The 19,420-nt window shown below is 41.3% G+C and overlaps 1 protein-coding gene across 1 annotated transcript in view; it reads right to left on the minus strand.

Annotated features, from left to right (window-relative positions):
* ARID2 (AT-rich interaction domain 2) overlaps positions 1-18,035 on the minus strand; it is a 130,181-nt gene extending 112,146 nt beyond the window's left edge. Inside the window, exons 1-3 of the mRNA XM_054988207.1 lie at positions 17,464-18,035; positions 17,205-17,298; positions 16,049-16,146 (exon numbers count right to left, since the gene is read on the minus strand). Coding sequence (XP_054844182.1) covers positions 16,049-16,146; positions 17,205-17,298; positions 17,464-17,555 — 284 coding nt within the window. The 5' untranslated portion in view covers positions 17,556-18,035. The remainder of the gene's footprint in view (positions 1-16,048; positions 16,147-17,204; positions 17,299-17,463) is intronic.
* Between the last annotated feature and the right edge of the window lie 1,385 nt (positions 18,036-19,420).

Raw genomic sequence — 19,420 nt, forward strand, 5'->3', positions numbered from 1 at the left:
CATGAACAGATCTTTCAATTAACCTGAAAAAAGCCCCTGGTTCAAAGGAAAATCTGAAATCTGCAAAATATACATTGGGGGGTTTAAAAAATAACAGAAGTAGCCACTTGTAAGTAACTTTAAGAAATGAATGCCCTCTGAAATGTCAGTGGCTATTGTGAGACTTCAAGGCAACCACGATATTGCCAGCCTTCAATAAAATGTAGGGGAAAGGCCCTTTCCAGGGCTGTTCTAAGCCTCCTAAGGCTATCCCTACTCCCCTCCTTTCTACCATAGAGAGAACACCCATCAGAGACCATGCCAGGACCAATCATCAGTAACTTACTATCATGCTATTTGTGCAGCTCACCCAGGCGTAGGAGTGACTATTGGATGACTCGATGCCACACAACTTGCCTGGGCCCGGCAATAGCCTCTGCAAAACTTGCACGACTTGGCTAGGCCCTATAGTGTCATCACACAAATCACCTGAGTGACTTGCTTATGTATGACTTTTGCAACTTGCCCAGACTTTTCTCTAAGATAGGCTGCCAAGGAAAGAGAAGGAAGGAAAGCTGAAATCCAGTGTGGTGTAGCGATAGGGGAGTCAGACTAGGAGACCCAGGTTCAAATCCCCACTCTGCCAAGGAAGCCAGCTGGGTGGCCTTGGGCAGGACACACATTCTCAGCCTACTCTACCTCACAGGGTTGCTAAAATGGAGGAGAGGAGAATGATGCAAGCTGCTTTGGGTTTCCACTGCAGAGAAAAGGGAGGATAAATGAAGTAAATAATAATGATGGCTGTGAGGGGCACATAAAAGCAAGGTTGGCTGGTAAGTGGGAAGGAAAGAAGCAGGGAAAAAGAAGATGATACGGGGGCTGGCAGGAGGACAGAAAGAGGACATAGAGGGGGAAAAGACACAGGGGGAAATTAAGTGATTCCAACCTCAAGTCTTTCTGAGTTTCCCTCTTATAAGTACCTCACTTTTGAAACTAATTTTCAGATGTAAGAATTTGTTCACCCAACACAGGGTGGAACACAATCTTAATTTCTTCTTGTAGCAGAGCAATTTTTATGAACTCATTTTTTAACAAAGCTGAAATAAGACAGGATTCCAATGAGCCAAGTCTACCTCTGGTGGCTGTATGTTGCACTCCACTGGCAGAGATAGACTTGTTGTTCCCCCTGGTGCAGGAGGAGAATCCCCTGCTCCCACCATCCCACCCCTGCCACTATTCACCTTGTCAGCAGGGGAACAGGCCTCCCAGGCCTCCTAGGGTGGCACAACAACATCACTCTCAGGAGTGACATCATCACACTGCCCTGAGAGCATTCCTGCACTTTTCAGTAGGCCGATTAAGGCCCCAAACGTCATCATGCAGACCCAGGAGGACAAGTAAGGTAAGTGCCGGGTTCCCTTCCTCCTACTGGGAGGATAAGGGACTCTGCCAACCCTAGTCAGAGATCCTGTAATATTCACAATGAGATGGACCTTGGTACTATAAATACTGCCCTGAACTACTTCCAGAAACATCCTCAGCAGACAAGTTCCATAAGATAAGAAGCCAAAATAACTTGATTAGTTTCTGCTAGTGTATGAAGAGACAACAGTTTCCAGACGCTATACTAACCAGGGTCACATTTAGTTATGAGCACTCTGCTCTTCTCCACATAAACTGAGTTAGAGATTCTAAGCTAGCCTTTCATTAAGGTAGGCCAAAAGTGCTTTGGGTTCCCATTGGGGAGAAAAGAGGGGTATAAGTATCTACAAATAAAATAAAAAATAAAATCATGGTTATCAGGAGTTAGCCACACAAGGCCTGCATTTTTATTCTATGAGGAAAGCAGATACACATTTTCAAGGATATGATGAAGCATGATAAATGTTTTAGAGTTAAGTGAGCTAACCTTAAACTAGAATATTCTAAGTGGCTGTTTTATTACATCTTTCCAATAAACAGTGTAGTCTAGCCCTTCTCCTGCAACTGACATACTCAATATAGTTTTTATGTATCTCAAAAGGAATATTAAGTAACATTTTGCCTGTGATTGTATCTTGAATACCCGTAAAACCTTACTTTTAAACTATTGGTCCTATTCACCAGTTTAAATTTATCCTTTGCTAAACTTCCTGTTATGGGACCCCCTCCACTATCTGCAGTACTCTAATCAGTCAATTTCTTTCAGTTTATTTCCACTGCAAGTACTTATAAGTAGATATGGGCACGAACAGGAAAAAACCCAAACATGGTGTTTGTTGTTCGTTGCCATCCACGAACAACGAACACTGACGAACATGATCCTGTCACGAACATGTTCATTGTTCGTGGGGGCCAGCAGGCTCTCCTCCAGCCATCAAGATCCCTACTGCACCACTCCCAGAAACCCTATCTGAGCAGGCAGCAGGAAAGGTACCAATAATAAATAATAGCTTGGCCCAGAGCCTGGCAGCAGCCCTGGAACCTGAAGGGGTAGATCCCTATCCCACCACACACAAAGAAAATTCAAGCTCCAATGCACTCTATCAAAATGCCAACAGCAACTCTCTCCCTCTCCACTGTCTGCAAACTAAGCCAGAGCTGGGAGCCCCACTCCCCCCTGCTCTTTGCTCCCTTGTAACAAATTTGGAGCTCCACACTTGAAAGGAAGACCTGCCTATCAAACTATATTGGGCTTAGATTGGTGTTTCCAGGGTAACAGCAGGAGTTCAGACAGAGTTCAGACAATCCCTGCCTAAGTTGCCAAGGGAATTGATTGCAGGTGCTAGACTGTCTGGCTTGACGAACAGCAACGAACGAGGCTTGCAATGACCACCTGTTCGTTTATAATGGGGCCTCACGAATAGCTTGTTCGTGAACAGCAGATTGGGCTGTTCATGGATTTTTTTAGTTCGTATTGCTGTTCATGCCCATCTCTACTTGTAAGCTGCAATATTCCATGCTAGTAACTATATAGCCAGCTACACATTAACAATAAATCTCAAAAATAAGTTTTGATAGGCCTCTAAGATCTAAGTTGCTCGTCTTATGATTGTGTAAGTCTGTGCTCATAGTAAAACGGCATATGAAGATAAACATCATCAGATATAACCAGATTTTGTTTAAGGCAAACATAGGGGCAGCTACATTTGTTCTTCGGTTTCAACTCTAGATCTAAAGAAGGGTGAGGGTCATTTACAACTAAGTGTGCACATGGAAGAGAAAAGCTGGACCTTCCTTCATCTTACCTCCACATACCCCCCACCAACAAAGGAACTTTTTCTTCCAACCTGGCTCAGATACCGGAAGTGAACCAAGCAGAGTAGGAAACTACTTCAAGCAATGAAGACAGCAAGTTCAGACAGGGAAGGAGTAAGCTCTTTTCATCTGCATGTAAATTTTGATTTAAAAAATAAAGCCACCTCACTACTCTACTTTAGAAATGAACCAATTAGAGATGTGATAAACATGGATACCACCATCATATCCAGTCTGGCCCTTCATCACTGTAACGTAAGTCCACTAGCAACTCTGTTGTGTGACACTGTCCTTAACATGAAAGCCCAATTAGGGTGAAGTTATTTAGTGTTTGAGTCCCATGAACCAAGGCTTCAATGTCAGAACAGTTATTATCCAGACAAGCCAAACATGTAACTATCGCACAAATAAGTTGCATTATGCTTTCAAAACACCACAAATCAACATTGCTGATCACGAAATATACTCATTATTCATCATGAAGGCCACATCATGAATACTACTGCGTTAAATATTGGTAGCATCACTACCATAATCCTAATTATACCTTTGATTCTAATACATTAGTTTTCAGTGATCTGGATTTAGCAACTTAACTGGCAACTACTTCCAGGATAAAATTAGTTTACTCTGAAGTACAGACACATTAAGTAAGAGTCACCACTCTTTCATGGCATCCGCCTTGGGTCCTGAGGTGCTCAACAGAAAGACAGTATACAATTTTAAATTGTATACTGCTACACTTATATTTTCTGATGCTATAGTGTATGTGATATTTGTTCTTGTACTATATATTACCAAATGTTGAAATGTGTTCCCCACAAGCTTCATTTCTGATTTATTGATTTGATTTATACCCTGCCCTCCCCACGAATGGGCTCAGGGTGGCTCACAACATCCATAAAATACAATAAATTAATCATAAAAACTATAAAATCAGCAGCAATCTTAAGACAGTCATTAAAATAGTCCAGGTGCCTTATCCATAGGCTACTTAAATTAATAGTTGGGGGTCTGTATACAGGCCATACATATGCGTATAGCACATGGCCATGGGCAGTCCCCGAAAAAGTGGTGGTCTTAGATGGAAGAGGGGGGGACACTCACTGGTTACTCAGCCAAAGACCTGGTGGAACATCTCCATTTTACAGGCCCTGCAGAACTGTAACAGGTTCTGCAGGGCCTGGATCTCCAGTGGGAGAGTGTTTCACCAGGCTGGAGAAAGCCCTAGCCCTGGTCCTTCAGGCCAGGAATCACCAGGAGTTGCTTGTCTGCAAAGCACAACACTGGCACTGCCAGCGCCAGGGTTTTTGGCGCCTGCGGCAAACCCCCCCCCCGCCCAGCACGCGCCACAGACTGTGCGATGACATCATCGTGCGATGACGTCATCACGCAGCACAAGCCAGGGGCATTTGCCGGCGGATGGCTGGGGTCGTGGGCGGAGGCTGCTCCACGCTCCGCCCCGGCAGCGGCTCATGGCTGCTACATCTGGCTGGGGGCATGTGGCAGCGGCAGCGGCACGGGCTGGCTGGCTGGCTGCAGCAGCTGCGGGCTAGCTACGCCAGCTCCGCGGCATGCGCCTCTGCCCCCGACACCCCCTCCGGCGCCTCTCCAGTGCCCTCGCGCCCTGAGGCCACCGCCTACCTGGCCTCAATGGGTGTGCCGGCCCTGTCTACAGGGGACATAATGCGAGAGGTGGTCCCGCAGGGATGCAGGTCCCAGTCCACGAGGGGCTTTAAACACCAAGGTTAACACCTTGAACAGGATGAGAAAAGATTCGTAACTTGAGAAAAATGAGGCATGAAATGTATCTGTGGAAGCAGGGTTCCACAAATTTGTTGAGGCTGGGGACATTTTTGGAAAGGGTGATGTCTGCTACCATAAAAGAGCTGCCAACACACAAATAGGCACTAAGAAGTACAGTGGCAGGTGTCATGGTGGCCCAAGGCACCATGTTGGGAAATTCTGTACAACATGCTCTGTAACACAGAGATGCTATTCCAAGACTGCCTCTGATGGAGTAGCTTCTGATAGGGGAAGAAGAGCTTCTGATCCTGAGTTTCTGAACCAGTGACTGTCCGCTGATACACAGTTTCTTCCTGCCTTCTGCATCTTGAAGACTTTCATCAGTCAACCTGCTTCCTATTATGATCTCATTTTTCCTTTCTATTATACAATAATCTACTATTGTTTACACTACTTTCATTTAAAATAATTCAGTATTTATATTTTAGGTTACTTTCCTAAAAGCCTAAAATATAATTTTTATATATAACTACACGAACAAAATAAAGATCAATTTCCTTTGATCTATAAAAAATTGTCTGCATACTCCATGGCCATACTTCATAGGATTCTTCCTCAGTCCTAAAATGTTTACATGTTCTATTTATTTCAGTAAACCTTCTACCTAATCTCCCTGTTCTCTTATACAGCATAGAATTAGATTCAGAGCTCCTAGTTGAAGAATCCACACTGCTTTCCTCTGGCACTGCACCATTCCCTGCAATTAGCCAGCAACCACTGGCACTGTTGCTTTGGGAGGAAATGAACTCTTTGGTAATATAAAAATCACTGCTCATGTTTTTATAGGAGCTGGCCATTTGTGCTCCTAACTTATGGAACGAGCCCATTGCTTGTAACGTTGGTACAACCATATACCTGCTAGGAGATATACAAGGGGATTGCAGTTCTGAGTCAAGCATAGAATTGTTTACCTTTATCTTGATTATCTCTCTCAGAATATGGTAGTTGCTGGAAGCACAAACTTATGCTCGCATCACCAAACGCGCAGGAGGAGATAGGTAGCATTAATGGCTAACATTCCAATTCTGGGTGAATAATTCAGGTATAAGGAGTGGACCCTTCAATCAGAGCAAGAATACAAGCATGTAAGTTTGACGCAATGGTTAGAATGTCAGACTAGGGTTTGGGAGGCCCAGTTTCAAACCCCCCCTCCTCCATGGAAGCTCACTGGATGAACTTGTGCCAACACAAACTCTCAGCCTAACCTACCTCACAGGGTTGTTGTGGAGGAGAGGAGAATGATGTAAGCCACTCTAGGTCCTCATGGGGGAGAAAGGTAAGGTATAAAGGAATAAATAAATTTTGAGCTGGCAAACCAGAATAACGGCATCAGACAAGGAAGGATACTTATTTTTATTTTATGTTATTTATAGTCTGCTTTTCCCCCCGAAACTCAAGGCAAACTACACAGTGTAAATAAATATGATCAACAGCTCGGACATTCAACAGTACAACAGGCTATTGATTGCAGAAATTTGAAAATATGCATAGTTCCAAATACAGAGATGAAACATTGCTGAACCAAAACGTAAGTAATTTGACATATTAAGTGACACAGAAAATACCCAGTAACAGCATATCTACATCAACAGACAGTACCCAATAGTACAGTCTACAGTTCCTGTCCCTTTGCTAAAGCTTCTCTTTGAGTCATTTCTTACAGCACAGCCCTATTATCTGAATGAAAAAGCCCTCCTGAATAATTCAGTTTTACAAAGTTTGCAGAAAGCCAAGAGAGTGGGAGCTCTCCTGACATCTTCAGGCAGGCCATTCCACAAGGTGCAGGCCACTACAGAGAATGTGTGTGTTATGTGCAGCAGCCGATTTTACTCAACTGCAGGGTAGTATCTGCAGAAGACCCTGTTCAGATGAACTAACTATGGCAGAATTATGATAGAAGAAGTGCAACTAAGAACAATCCTATCCTCATCAAAAAGCCCAAGCACTGGTGTACAATTTCAAAACACAAGGAATTAGTTCTAACACATAGTGAACCCTTGCCCAAACAGATCACAGAATGCCAAGAAGGAATAGGATGCCTGATAGCTTGCATTATATCAAAAGTGCTGGTACAGTGACAGGCCTTTGTGACTGCTCAGAGAGCTAGTCAGTAAGGCACAAAAGACTAGAGTTTAAATGTATGATTAAGGATACAGAATTTAATAATTAATTCATTTGTGTAGATTCTTATTTATTTCTACCAATATATAATCTTATGACTGGAGCTTTAGATCTGAGCAAGTTGTAACTCTTTATAGGAAAATCAAATGTTGAAGCCCTCCACCAACCTTCACTTACTTTTATTAATATAATTTTTTTTAAATCACAATGAATTTTTTTTTAAGCATGCTTCTGGTCTGCACACATGCTCACTGTCCACCTCTAAAGTCTTTCACTAACACTGTAAAATATTCATAGGGAAGCATTTGGAATTCACTTTACTAATATAACTCTGTAAAGGTTAAACATCTAACCTGCGTAATAGTCCAAAAGTATTATTTTAACTGCTCTTGACAGTCCTCACATTGGTACATTGACAAGTATAGACTGTGAATGGTTTTAGCATTTTGGCTTTTGATGCTCACAACAAATCAACAATACATAAAAATACCATACCTGCTAGGCAATTTAAAGCAAACTATCAGCTGAATACTATGAATCTTCTTTCAGTGAAACATGTTATCTTCCACTGGAGCAAAGTTCCACTGTAAGCAGAACATTCATAGGGTCCAACCAAATATATTCAAATAGTTGAAATGCTGATTTACTGGGACAAACTTTGGGTGGGGTGAACTACTTGTGACCAATATTGAGTGCAAGATAAAATACTGCCTCATAGTGATATTGGACTGCTGAACTTCAAAAAGCCATGAAAGAAGGAAAATCTTACATATAGGAATGTGGTATAAGTTTAGTGAGGCGTTTGCTCAATACAGTATTTTCAAACTTCTAGCATACTATACTGTTAATAGTATGATCTAAAACATATTCTAACATACAGAGCTTTTTTTCTGGGGAAAGAGGAGGTGAAACTCAGTGGGTTGCCAGTACAGGGGGCAACTCTTGGTGGGAGGTGGTGCCCTTGGTACCACATGTGCGCACTCAAAGTGCTCCCAGGGCCAATGACATCACTTTGGGTCAGCTGGAACAAGGGGGTAGTTTTTAAAAGTTTAAATTGCCCTCAGTGAAAATGGTCACATGGCTGGTGGCCCTGCCCCTTGATTTCCAGATAGAGGGGAATTTAGACTGCCCTCCGCGCCACACAGAGGGCAATCTAAACATGTTCACCTGGAATGTGGTGGAACGGAGTTCTGGAACCTCTTGAAAATGGTCACATGGCTGGTGGCCCCACCCCCTGATCTCCAGGTAGAGGGGAATTTAGAATGCCCTCCGCGCCACACATGTGCGTGCTCAAAGTGCTCCTAGGGCCAATGACGTCACTTTGGGTCAGCTGGAACAAGGGGAAAGTTTTTAAAAGTTTAAATTGCCCTCAGCGAAAATGGTCACATGGCTGGTGGCCCTGCCCCTTGATTTCCAGATAGAGGGGAATTTAGACTGCCCTCCGCACCACACAGAATTTAGACTGCCACTCCGCAATCTAAACTCCCCTCTGTCTGGAGATCAGGGGGTGGGGCCACCAGCCATGTGACCATTTTCAAGAGGTTCCAGAACTCCGTTCCACCACATTCCAGGTGAAAAAAAGCCCTGCTAACATATCACTGAAACATTAGTGTGTCATCTTAATTTATGACATTATACTGGCACCTTGCTCAGTCCTTCACACTCTAAGCACCAGCCAACGAAGTAGGGGGGGGCAGGGGAAGGTAAGATTACAAACAAAAATAAGCAACTAGCACAGTTCATGTCTTAAAGAGGAAAAGGCTCGAGGATAGACTGAAGACTTCTTTCCACAAAGTTTAAGTCTTCTTAAAAGTCTGTCAATGTAGAGAGAATTGTTCTTAGTTGCCATTTCTATATTGGGCCTCTGTCGCATCAATACTCCTTACTTAAACAGAAGGGAATCCTTGGATCTAACCCTTTGCCTTTGCAGTACCTTAAAGATTAATTTGTTTTAGTTTAAGAGCATGAATATTTGTGGACTGCAGTCCACTTTGCAAGATGCTTAAATTAAACAGCAAATATTTAAAGTAAAATGAAATGCATCAGTGGAATCTTCATCTTAAAAAGCGATACCTCTTAATTTCTTCAGTCAGGTTTTATAATGAGAAAGGGACAGGCCCAGTTAAAACTTTGGTTCTCCCGGCTGTTGCCGAAACAAAGAGAAAAAGTAGCAAAGATTTCCTCAACACACTTATCTCTTGTTAAAGAACTTCCTCAGGAAATCATCTTAATCTATGGATGTGGAATAATTTATATTAATATCACACTACCGTCCATCATGAACCCCAACCATGCCTGACAGAGAAATAAAGCCATAACCACCATTATACCCTGTCCTTATATACAACTATTTAAAGGGTAAAGGCATTGTGTACCTGCAAATCCATGGCTCTGCAACAGGCATATATATACACAGCATGAACAGCCTCATAAACGGTTCTGAACAATGTTTTATATACAGCTACTATTTAATCTCACTAGCATACCTCAGTTACACTGATGATATATTCACTATCTGTACCCATGGAGAGGAATCTGACAAGAAATGTCACCCATATTTATCATTCTATAATCAACTTCAGCCTTATCTATCCCAAGCAAAACATCAATACTCTGGAAGCCATATGTTGTTATATGAATACACTTAATTCAGTAAACCAAATGACCACTATTCTCACTACCAATCACAGTATGTTATGAGGTCCATAATTTACAATCAAGTGATGAAATATAGCTAATTATTCAGATTCAAGACACCTCAATAAACGTTGGAGAAATATGACAAACATTCTTGACCCTCATCTATCAACATACAATGGTAAACAAACAAAATACTTCAGGAAGATTTTAATAAAACAAATCATATACAACTTATAGTTAAAGATGCTGCAGCAAATCACAAATGATCTACAGACCATTCCTGACAGTGACAACACTCTCAGAGAAGCAGCAGGAGGAAAACCCATAACAACCTACCGACAACAACTCAACTTGAAACCATGGCTCACTGATAGCCAAATAAGCGCCAAGACACAAATATCAAAGCCAAGCCAAAGTGCCAATTACGCCTTGTGAAGTAAAGGTGAGAACAGTTACTAACTCCAACAATCAAAGTTCTTATACTTGTAATTTTTATGAATACACACAAAGAAGATACATGGTCAATAGTTCTGGGCAGCAGTTTACATAGGGCACACCTTTTCCAGTTTAAGAAAGTATTACTAGTTATGGTCACCAGTAAGATATGTAGAACAGGAATATCAATACGTTGTGTGAGTTTCTTAACTTGCCTGCCTATTATATTAAGAATACCAAAGGAGTTGTAGTCAAACTAATTGAATCCATTGCACAAATGGAATATAAAATAGTAGAACAAAACCCAATATAAATATGTAATGGTATGAACCAATGTACTTACTATTATTATAAAAAATTATTATGATGTAAGACATTCATGTGTCTTGCTTTATGATGAACACTCAACCCAAGAGTTACCTTTTTAAAATAAAACAGTTAAACTATTGCTGCTGTTTAATCAATTTCAGCATCTGACAGAATAGGCTGTAGTCTACAAAATCACATTTTTAATTAAAGTATTTAACATTTCATGAATTAATTCCCCATAACTCAAGATTTCTAAAATTCTGTCACAATGAGTCTCCTGAAATCAATAAAAAAATTGACTTTCCCTCTGAATAACTGTGCCACCCAGTGGCACAGCATGTTTTTCCATTGCTGTTCCTTAGTACGAGGGCTACACAAGCTCCTTCCAGTCATACTGTTGCCTAAACATTTACCCGGCAATTTAAAAAAAATACAAATAAATATCTCTTAATGTTACATACAGCAGCCTGAATAGCCCAGACTAGCCCAAGCTAATGACAGCTTGGAAGCAGGGTTGGCTCTGGTTTGCATTTGGATGGGAAGCCACCAAGGAAGACCAGGGTTGAGATGCAGAGGAAAGCAGTGGCAAACCACCTCTGCTCATCTCTTGCCTTGAAAGCCCCATGAGGGTCACCATAAGTCAGTTGTGACTTGACAGCCCATAGTTATAATGTCACATGCTGTATCTACATTTAAAAAAACAGGGTATCTATTTTCTCCTAGATTTGTTAAAGCAAGTGTTCCATTTCTCCAACATTATGAATAAATTCATCACTCAGTGATTTTGAAAACCTTTAAGTTGATATTACATAATTGTCAGCTAAGAAGTACCGAGATCACAATATTGTTGATGCAACCAGAAGATTGTTTACTGCATGTAAACAGGGATTATTAGGAAAGGGATTGAAAACAAAACAGCTAGTATAATGTTCTTGTACAGATCAATAGTGCAGGTGCATTTGGAACACTGCACATAGTTCCGGTCACCATATCTTAAAAGGCAGTGCAACAAAACATGCAAAAATGGGCAACCAGAACGATCAAGGGGTTGGAGCAACTTCCCTAAAAAGAAAGAATAAAGAGTTTGAAACTTTTCATTTTGGAATTAGAGGGACAGGTTTATAAAACTATGCATGTAATACAGTAAGAGGATAAAGACTTTTTTCTCTCTGTCTCCCATTATTTGACAATTCACAGGCACCCAATGACGTTAATGAGCAGTAAATTCAGGACAAACAAAAGGAAGTACTTTAAAGAGTAAATTACTTATGGAATTCACTGCCACAGAATGTAGAGATGGTCCCTAGTTTAGTTGTTTTAAAAGTAGATTGCACAAATTCATGGAAGACGGGGGCCATCAATTGCTACTAAGTTCTGGAGGCCCAGGTCTGAATCCCCACTCTGCCAACAAAGCTCACTGTGTGACTTTGGGCCAGTTAGACCCTCTCGATCTAACACACTTCACAGGGTTGTAGTGAGGATAAAATGGAGGAGACGAGAATGATGTGATCCACTTTGGGTTACCACTGGGAAGAAAGGCAAAGTATATTAAGTAAGTAAGTAAGTAAGTAAGTAAAAAAAGGACTAAATGGAACCTACATGGTCAGAGGCAACATACTGAATACTAATATTTGGAGGCTATAACAGTGGAAGGTTTTGACTTTTGTGTCCCACTTCTATGCTTCTAGTGGCATCTGGCTGTCATCTGGTTGGCCACTCTGTGAACCATAATGCTAAACTAGACAGATCATCCGTCAAACTCACCATGGCTTTTCTTATCCAAATCAAAATTTTCATTCTCCAATACATTTAGCCAACAAAGCAAAAAAAAAAAATCACATTTTAATCTCTGGCACATATTTCTGCAATTTAGTCCAATATTGCAAGTGGAATAACAATGTACATGAAGAAATCCTGCATGTCTGTTGATGTTCATACATCTATTAATTTTATATATTGCTTCAGTATCCCCAGAGCCCCTGGGGATGGGCGGTATATAAATGGAAATATATATAAATATATATATATACACATGTAAAAATTCCTATGACCGGACTGACTCCCATACAAATGTGCAAGATAAACAAATCAGTGAAGGGAAATGCCTTAAGATATGGACAGCAATTCTCAAAAATCCATTAACTGCTATTCTTGGGATTATCATTGAAAAATTCCTTGTCCAAGCCATTCATACATGTTTTCAAAGGTCATGGAATTCCTGACATGGATCATTTCAAGACTGGAAAAACAAGTTCTATGAGTGAATTATAAAACAGAATAAAGATATTGGCCTACTTCCTATTAATTATTTGTATTATCTATTTTCTGCACCCTGCCCTTTCTTCAAAAACTCAACACAGCACTGAGCTTCACAACACCCCTATGAAGTAAATCAGACAGGCATACCATTACTTGCTCAGAGAAAACCAAGGTGCTCCATAGCCAAAAGAGAATTAGGATCAGGGTTTCTAATCTATAAACCCAATACACTTATTATTGTATCATTCTGCTTCTATTACTAATTATTAATTTTCTGATAGGAACATTTAGAAAGGTGAAAATTGCTGATATTAAAATTTTCATTTTACTTAATCAAAGATACTGCACGTATGAATTCCAATGTACCTTTCATAAATCACCTTGATCAGTGCTGATAGGTCTACAGATAGTAACATTCCTGGACCACAGAATGCAGTACTACATTTCTTCCTTCAATCTTACCCTGTCTCTACTGATACCTTCCTCTACTCACACCTCCCTGAGCAATTGTCTGTGTCTCCTAGGGGAGGTCTGCATCACATGTAAACCAAAGCCTTCTATTCCCATTTCACTCTGAGCAGCTGGCAGTTTGAGTCACAAGAAATCTACATTTCTATCACCACAAATATACTAAAGCCACATGTTTATTAAGGTCTTCCTACAGGCAAATGAACAGCTCCAATACGTATCTACTTTAAAGGATCAACGCCCAATGCACTTAGAGTTTTGATTGTAGTTATTATGTTCCACAAAGATTGTAGCTCAAAACCAAGTATGACATAAAAGGTATTTTAATAAAAGACATACCTATTACTAGTATGATCAGTGCTACAGTCAATTCTTTGGACTATGTTTCACAGACTGATCCTACTAGTCTATCTGGCCTAGTAACAGTCAGCAGAGAAACTAGCATAGGTCCCTTGTGGCTTGCAGGAGTTAAGCATGTACTTGCAAACCCCTCCATCAGGTAGGATCCTTCACACATTCTCACATTAAAACCAAGAAAATATCCTACTTTGAAGAAGACATGTTGATGTTTGCTCATTCTTAAATCAGTCTCCAAATTCTCATACACATCCCTCTGAATGTTTTCCTTAAAACAAGTATCAGTCCATATGGAATTTTATAGTTACAATGTGTGTCCATACATCTGGATCAAAAAGCACATATTTACAGTCTACCAAATAACATAACTGAGGAAAATCATCATATACCTAAACCAGAGCATACTAAGGACACAGTCATAGATCATAAATTATAAAACAGTCCTATAAATTATTAGATGGTCTTACTAGAATTTTTCAGAAATATGAATATCAGGTAATGTTCAGATTCTTCTTTATTAATTTTTTTCAACTGTCACTAACCTGACTTATTAAAAAGAATTACAGATGAAGCTCATCAGTACAAGTATTCAAGTAAAAAATCACATGTTCTATATTATAAAGGTATCCCTATCACTTTCTAGGATTAACCTAGCCTTGTAATATCTTTGTTTAATATTGAAATCCCATAGAACTTAATGGGACTTGTAACATACTGGGCACCATGAGGCAAGTATCTAAAATGAGATGTTAAAAATAAATTGATAATTATCTTTTTAAAAAGGTAAAACATGTCATCCAGATGCATGCCTTTACAGAATACACATAAAAATGTAGTAATTAAACTAAACATATAGCCTATGGTTTTACCAGTTCTACAAATGTTCAACTACTAAATATCCTAGTGCAATCAGTGTAAACATGCACACCAAGCTTTTAATCAGGGCCCATAAAAGGAAAATCAAAACAATGCTGGAACTACTAATATTCTGTTAGGAAAATCTGGGTATGAGCATTAGAAATACAGGAAAACACAGTCCAATACAGGGTCAAGCATACTTCTGTCTCCTTGATTTAATGTGTTTAAAAATGCCTAAGCAGAGGTTCATTTTGAATTTATCAAAATAGGGAAGGGGATGTAATATGAATTCTCAAAAGAAGCATAGACCATGCCCTTTAATTCACTATCTTCATTAGCTTTCTGATACATAATATTTATAGTTAAAAGCAAACATCCCAAAGGATCCTTGAACATCAGTGAATCTCCTCACAGACTAAACTGCAGAAGCACATAAGCAAATCTAAGCAGAAAATTCTTGTTACAGTCCAGTATTATTAGCAGAACCAAATGCCATCACAAAACATATTCAGCAACTTTATATTCCATCTGATTCTGACTAAGGATTTCAAGACTTCCTTGTAACTCAATAACCACTTCTACACTGTTGCTGTGAACTCTACAACTTCAAACTTGAAGTCAATCTAGGACAACCAATAGAAATTCCTCCTATGCAATTACTATATTTCCTACTTCAGAGTGCTAAATCTTCAATGGATAGTTGGGTCTTATTTTAAAAAAAAAAGAAACAGCACAGTTTCTATCTAGATCAACAGAAAAATTAAAATATTCACATTAAGTTTTAAGCCAAAAAAGACTAATCTTAAAAACTAACTAAAATTCACAAATGTTATTTCTTAACTAAATTATAAACACACACAGGCAAAAATATTGTAAACAATATATTTTCATTATTAAAAACAACCACTACATCAACACTAAAAATTATTTCAAATTTTAAAAATCTACACCACCAAGAATAAAATGCAGGAAAAAACTGAATTAAAATGATCAAAGTCTGACAGAAAACCAAATTTCAATAATAACTTGTGGAAAGAAAATGTTCATTCTAGAAACAGAAGCCATTCCCAGTCCCCCATATTTGTATGCAAACTAAACTATACCTGGAAAAATTGCATTCTTTCAATAACAACATAATTTGTAAATTGCTACCATTTATACTAAAAATTAGTATTTTCAATTCACATTTCACATCAATAAACAATTCTAGGTCATACTACTTCATTTTTAGTATTAAACAAAAGTTTCTAAAGCAACATTAATCTGCTTAGCAAGGCCAGCCATACTGTGATATTAATTTTAAATAATCAATAAAGTACTTCCTACACTGTTTATTCACTTAGGAAGTGTAACGCTGGCAAAAGTAAAATATAAAACAATCTAAACACTTAACAGCCATAAACAAATGGGGGAAAAACTTCCAAATGATGCAAGACACAACAGAATTCTTTAATGTGTGTGTGAGTGTGTGTGAGAGAGAAAGAGAGGACATATGGATATTATTTAATTTTCACCTCCCAAACCCCCCAAATGCCACCTCATGCTCAATACTGCTGCGAAAACCCTTATCAACACTCACCGCAAGTAATACTGTTTTAAAGCGAAGGCAGCGTTAGAACAACTTCTGGGAAAGTTAAACTCTTCTACAATTTCTCCCCACTGATTCTTCTCCGATACCTGTCAAAAACAACACACACAGATGCACAAGAAACACACATACACAACGCCGTTGATAGCCACCATCCCAAGGGCTGCCATGAGACAAACGCAGAGGAGAAACAGATAGATTTATTGCGACTGGGTCTGGGATCTCTCTTTCCCCACTGACAGTCCCTGAAGATCCGATCTTGCTCCTCCCCTTGTATTTTACCACATTTATTTTATTGGGGAGCGAGCAGGCGAAAGGGTTCGATGCCGCGGAGAGGGGTTTGTTTTTGTCTCCCCTGCCTGGACAATAACCAATCGGGAGTCCCTCTCCCGCCTGCTTTTCAATCCTCCCGCGGTCCGTAAAAGCCCAAGAAGTTGAAAATGAGCCAGGAGGGCTTGGGTGGGGGCCGCCCCCGCCGGCTGGGGTGCAGGGGCTCCGTCCCGCCGAGCCTCCCCTCCGCCAGCTCGGGAGACATAGAGAGGCCTTTCTTTTGAGGCCTACATTTCTGTCCCTAGCCTTGAAGCCTAAAGATGGCTATTTGATTCCACACTGCCTTGGCTGCCCCTTTTGTTATTTCTCTCCGGAAAGGGCCCGGAGGGCAGCGCCTGGTCCCCCCCACGGCAGCCGGGAGCATTTCCTAGCCCATGCTCCGTGCCGATTATCGATGTTAAACATGCCCGCTAATTTTGAGTTGCACGAAAACTGCACTCAGACTCTCTGTGCGCGAGACACACACACACACACACTCACACAACCACAAGCGGAAGAAACTGCCTCGCACACAGCCTTTGCCACTCTCCTTCTCTCAAGGAAACGAGGGAAGCACCCCAAAAGCCGGGAGGGGGGAAGGGGGCTCCGGGAGCCTGCCAGCGGCACCCCCAGCTCCCCCCTCCTCTCATCGCCGACAAGGCCAAGCCACCAACCTGCCTTGCCTGCTTCCTCCTTCCACTTCCCCCCCAGCCCGATCCAGCCCAGAAAAACACACGTTTCCCGGCCCCCCCGGCGCCCCCCTCGCCCTCCCCGGGTCAGAAGAGAGTTTCGGGCAGAGGCCCGCGGGAGGGCAAGCCGAATTAAAACTTCCACTCACCTTCCCGAAGCCGCCTAAAGTGGTGACTCGGGTGTAGAGAGCATGAAGGTCCAGCTCTTTCCCACCCACCACAGGGATCTTCTTAAAAGGAGACCTGCCAAAAGAGCGAGAGAGACACACAAAACAACTTGTCAACTCGGCCCCTCTTTCCTCCCCCCGCAGGGGGCCGCCTCGTCCTTCAGGGAAGGGGCTGGAAGTTAAAATCGGTCGGTTTAAACAGCCTCCCCCCCATCCCCTTCCATCTCCCCATTTTCCTCACCCTCTGCTGTGGTGAAACTGCCGCAGCTCGTCCAGGAAAGCGAGTCCCTTTCTCCGATGGTCTGGTTGGTTTTTGCCAGTCGAATTTGCCATATTTTTGAAGGATTTAAAGGAAAAAAGGCTTGGGTTTTGTCTCCTTAAAAAAATCCAATAGAAAAACAACAACAGTCCGCGGCTCCTCCTTGTCTTTTAAGAGACCCAGGTTCCTGTGCTCGGCCAGGGATCAGCCATGGAGAGGGGCTTGTTTAAAAAAAAAACAGAAAAAAGAAAAGAAAAAGTTTAAAAGGAATAAGGGAGCCCGGCGAGAGTGGTAATTGCGAGTCCTGTCTCCACACAACACACAGGGAGGGAGAGGGGCACCTCTCGGTAATTCTTGCCGCTGCCGCTGCCTGCCTTGCCTCTCTCAGCACCACAAACCCAGTCGATCCAGCCTGCACATGAGACTCAACATGGTGCTGCTGGATCACACAATGAATTGGGTTAGTGTTGTGGTAGGGTGGGGGTTGGGGAGGCTGGAGTGAGGTACTGACAGTGTGTGTGTGTGTGTGTATTACAGACGCGGCTCCATGAAATCTCCCCTCTCCCTCCCTCTCGCTCTCTCACTCACACACACACACTGTACAGCGGCCGTGGTGGCGGCGGCGGCGGCGGCGGCGGCAGCGGGATTCACTTCTCTCTCAGACAAAAAGATCTGAGGCCGCCGTGCTGCTGCCTGGGCGAGAGCGCAACACAGCGAACCCCAGAGGCCAGCCGTGGCACTGCAAAAGGCAGCTCTGAAATGGCAAAAGCCAGCACTGCCAGCAAGCAGTTCCTGGCGGGGAACAATAGGCTTCTCTCGCGGCTAAGGGCTCATCTGCAATGTGCCGCAAACTTCACACAAAGCCGGGCGGAAAGAGAAAAGGCAGAAGGGGGGAGGGGGGAGAAAACGGCTACTACCGGTTGTTCCAGGGTTAGGGGCAGAGGAAATGTTCCGTTCTTCCCAAACTTTCAAGAGACGAAGTACTTTCCAGATTTACTGAAGAAGATAAAACAATATGGGTAGGGAGAGTTAATTGATTTATAGAAATGCATGAAGTGTTTTTTCAAAGGAGAACAAGGAAATAACATTCTTTAAAAAACAAAACCTTTCAACATCTTAACTGAAAAATACAGTGTTTAGTGTATGATTATAAAGTGTATTTGTATATAAAAACATACACATGTATGCAATTTGTGCATATTTCCATCACATTATATATAAACAAGTAATTTTATGAGAATTCCTGCTTCCCACAATTCAGGATGATCCAGAATAAGACACTAAAAAGTTTAATGAAGTAAATGGCTTCTAAAAATTCATTAATAATACAAACGTTGTATATAATAAGTAGAAAACAATGATAATCGTATCAGCTGTTTACAGATACCTTTCTCATGAGAGGCATAGTTGGCATAGCTACAAGAGTAAGCTGGAAGTTCCTAGCTCTAATGTCCCCTTTGTCACAAATTTAGCAATTTAGGCCTAAGGGAAGTCTGTCTTAGCCCCTTAGCTGCAATAAGCAGATAACAATGGCCTACCCTACAGGGATGTTAGAGCTCTTCAAATAATTTATATTATGTCTTGATATAAAGTACACATATCTAGCCACCAAGAATTGCTAAGAAAAATTGCTGCTCTGAGTCATAGCTGTCAATGTCTTGAATGTATTGTTGAGTTTGTTAAAACATTTTGTGTTCATCAATAATATGCATATATTCAGTGTTTTTCAAACTGGCCAGAGAAAGTGGTATACCAATGGGGAAAGGGTTCAATCATTTTGCAAGTCTTATTAGCCTTATTCACAATCAAGGGCGAGGACTTCCCTGTCTCAAACATGGATCGCAATCCCATCCATCCAGAATCTTTTTAAAATAGTGGCTTTGTGAGTCCTTAATGTAGGCCCACATAGCAATCCTAAATAGTTACACCTATTAGGCTT

Source organism: Eublepharis macularius, chromosome 9 (assembly GCF_028583425.1).
Source record: "Eublepharis macularius isolate TG4126 chromosome 9, MPM_Emac_v1.0, whole genome shotgun sequence".
Lineage (NCBI taxonomy): Eukaryota > Metazoa > Chordata > Lepidosauria > Squamata > Eublepharidae > Eublepharis > Eublepharis macularius.